Source organism: Microtus ochrogaster, linkage group LG4 (assembly GCF_000317375.1).
Source record: "Microtus ochrogaster isolate Prairie Vole_2 linkage group LG4, MicOch1.0, whole genome shotgun sequence".
In the NCBI taxonomy this organism is placed as follows: Eukaryota; Metazoa; Chordata; class Mammalia; order Rodentia; family Cricetidae; genus Microtus; species Microtus ochrogaster.
In genome coordinates this window covers 20,628,437-20,630,537 of record NC_022030.1, presented here as the reverse complement: position 1 = coordinate 20,630,537, position 2,101 = coordinate 20,628,437, and the positions used below count along the sequence as shown (strand labels likewise).

At 45.5% G+C, this 2,101-nt stretch overlaps 1 protein-coding gene across 1 annotated transcript in view; it reads left to right on the top strand.

Annotated features, from left to right (window-relative positions):
* Positions 1–2,101, top strand: part of LOC101984398 (carcinoembryonic antigen-related cell adhesion molecule 2) — a 28,031-nt gene that overhangs the window by 16,581 nt on the left and 9,349 nt on the right. Inside the window, exon 3 of the mRNA XM_026786376.1 lies at positions 1,614–1,889. Within this exon, the coding sequence (XP_026642177.1) occupies positions 1,614–1,889 (276 nt within the window). The remainder of the gene's footprint in view (positions 1–1,613; positions 1,890–2,101) is intronic.

Here is a 2,101-nt window from a genome sequence, read left to right as displayed (position 1 = left end):
CTGGGCAGCAGAGGAGAGTGTGCCTGAACTGGCCTTGCCCCACTATCACACTGATGATTATCTCAAATATTACCATAGAATCTTCCTCTGGCGATGGATGGTGATAGAGACAGAGACCCTCATCAGAGCAATAGACTGAGCTCCCAAAGTCCAGTTGAAGAGTATTCAAGTCTTGAACTATTTCCTTTACCTTTTTGATTGTTTTTTCTTGCTTTTCTTGGGTTTCCTTGAGGGATTTATTAATTTTTTTCCAACTTTTTTCTTCTCTTCCATTTCTTTAAGGGACTTTTTCGCTTCCTCTTTAAAGGTCTTCATCATTTTCATAAAGTTACATTTAAAGTTGTTTTCTTCTACTTCTTTTGGGTTAGGATGATCAAGTCTTCCTTCTGTGTGTCTGCTTGGTTCTGGTGTTACATGTTGCTTTTCAGGATGTTGGAGGAATTATTGCATGGGCACCTACTTTTCTCTTCCTTCAAATGAGGCCATCAGTGTCTTGGCTTCTTGATCCAATCCTTCCTGTGTCTGTTTCTTAGGTCCCCTTAGTATAGGAGCAAGTTCTCAGGTACCCTCAGTATTGAAGCAATCTGCATTCCAGAGTTCCACTGAGCTCACAGGCAAAAAGGCAGATGTGGGGGAGGGGTGGGTTGAGGAATAGCCCAGCCACAAGAATACTCCCTGCTGGCTAGCTAAAAAAGACAAGGGAGTTGGGGAAGGGCCCCTGGGTTTTGTCCCACTGAGGAGGTCCTAGAGAATGGGGCTTCTGGCTGTCAGGCCCTGTGGCTGTTGACTTACCTCCCAGCTCCCCTCAGTATTGGAGCAATCTGTGTTCCAGGGTTACAGTGAGCTCACAGGCGAACAGGTCGAGTAGTGTGTTTTTGAGGGGTATTTAAGGCAACATCTCAGGAGGTCTTGTTCCATGAAACCATATTGGTCTGGAAGCAATCCATAGGTTCTCATCTTGGGCAAAGCACCTCTATCTCCAGCAATGGATCCAATAGCATCTATTTTGGGTTTTCAAGAGAGGGTTTCTCTGTGTAACTTTGGTGCCTGCGTGGAACTCATTCTGTAAACCAGGCTGGCCTTGAACTCACATAGATCCACCTGCCTCTGCCTACTGAGTGCTGGTGTTAAGGTTTGTGCCACCACTGCCCAGCTCTAATACAAATTCCTTAGTTTGGGATTTCACCAAGCCCAGAGGTGTAGGCTTCAACACCTTTAAGACTAGCTGGGCCATCTGAAACCCATGACACATTATTTAATGAAAAAGAAAAAGAAGGATATTTTATAATGGAGGGGCCTGACTGTTCACACTCACAGAAAGTGTGAGCAAGAATTTGCACAAAAATCTATGGGGATAACATTCTGACAACCATGAGATTTGTGGTCATGTGGCCTGAAAAGGCTCCTAGTGTGGAACCTGTACATATACCCTGAGTTGAGGGTCACTGTGGGTGATCTGGGTGGGAGGAAGATTTAGCTCTTTCTTTACAGATTGTATCTTGAACCAAAACATGCGATCTTCCAAAGGGCCATGTCATTCTGTGTGCCCTGTGAGCTGGCTGAGATCTGAGGATGAAGGACTCTCAGCTGTCCCCTCCACTGTTTATCCACAGAGCTAGTGACTACACCCTCCATCCAAGTCAGCAACTCCATAGTCAAAGAATTTGACTCTGTGTCCCTGAGCTGCTTCTCAAATGACACTGGGATCTCCATCCATTGGATCTTCAATGGCCAGAATCTGAGGCTCACACATAGGATGAAGCTACACTGGACCAACAAAATCCTCCGCATATTCCCTGTCAAGAGGGAGGATACTGGAAAGTATCAGTGTGAGGTCTCCAATCCAGTCAGTTCCAAGAGGAGTGACCCCATCCAGCTGGACATAATAGGTGAGTGACTCCCCTCCCTTCTTACTCCATAGTGTTGGGAATGGGGCAAATTCTTTATCAGCAGTGTGCAAAATGGGTAAAAGTCACCAGAAGAAAAACATGGCGAAAGATTCAATAACAGTCAGCTTAGTAACAGATACATGTTAATCTCATGATAAACACCACACAAGCTGAGCATAGCGCTGCATGCCTTGAACCCCAGCCAGCACACC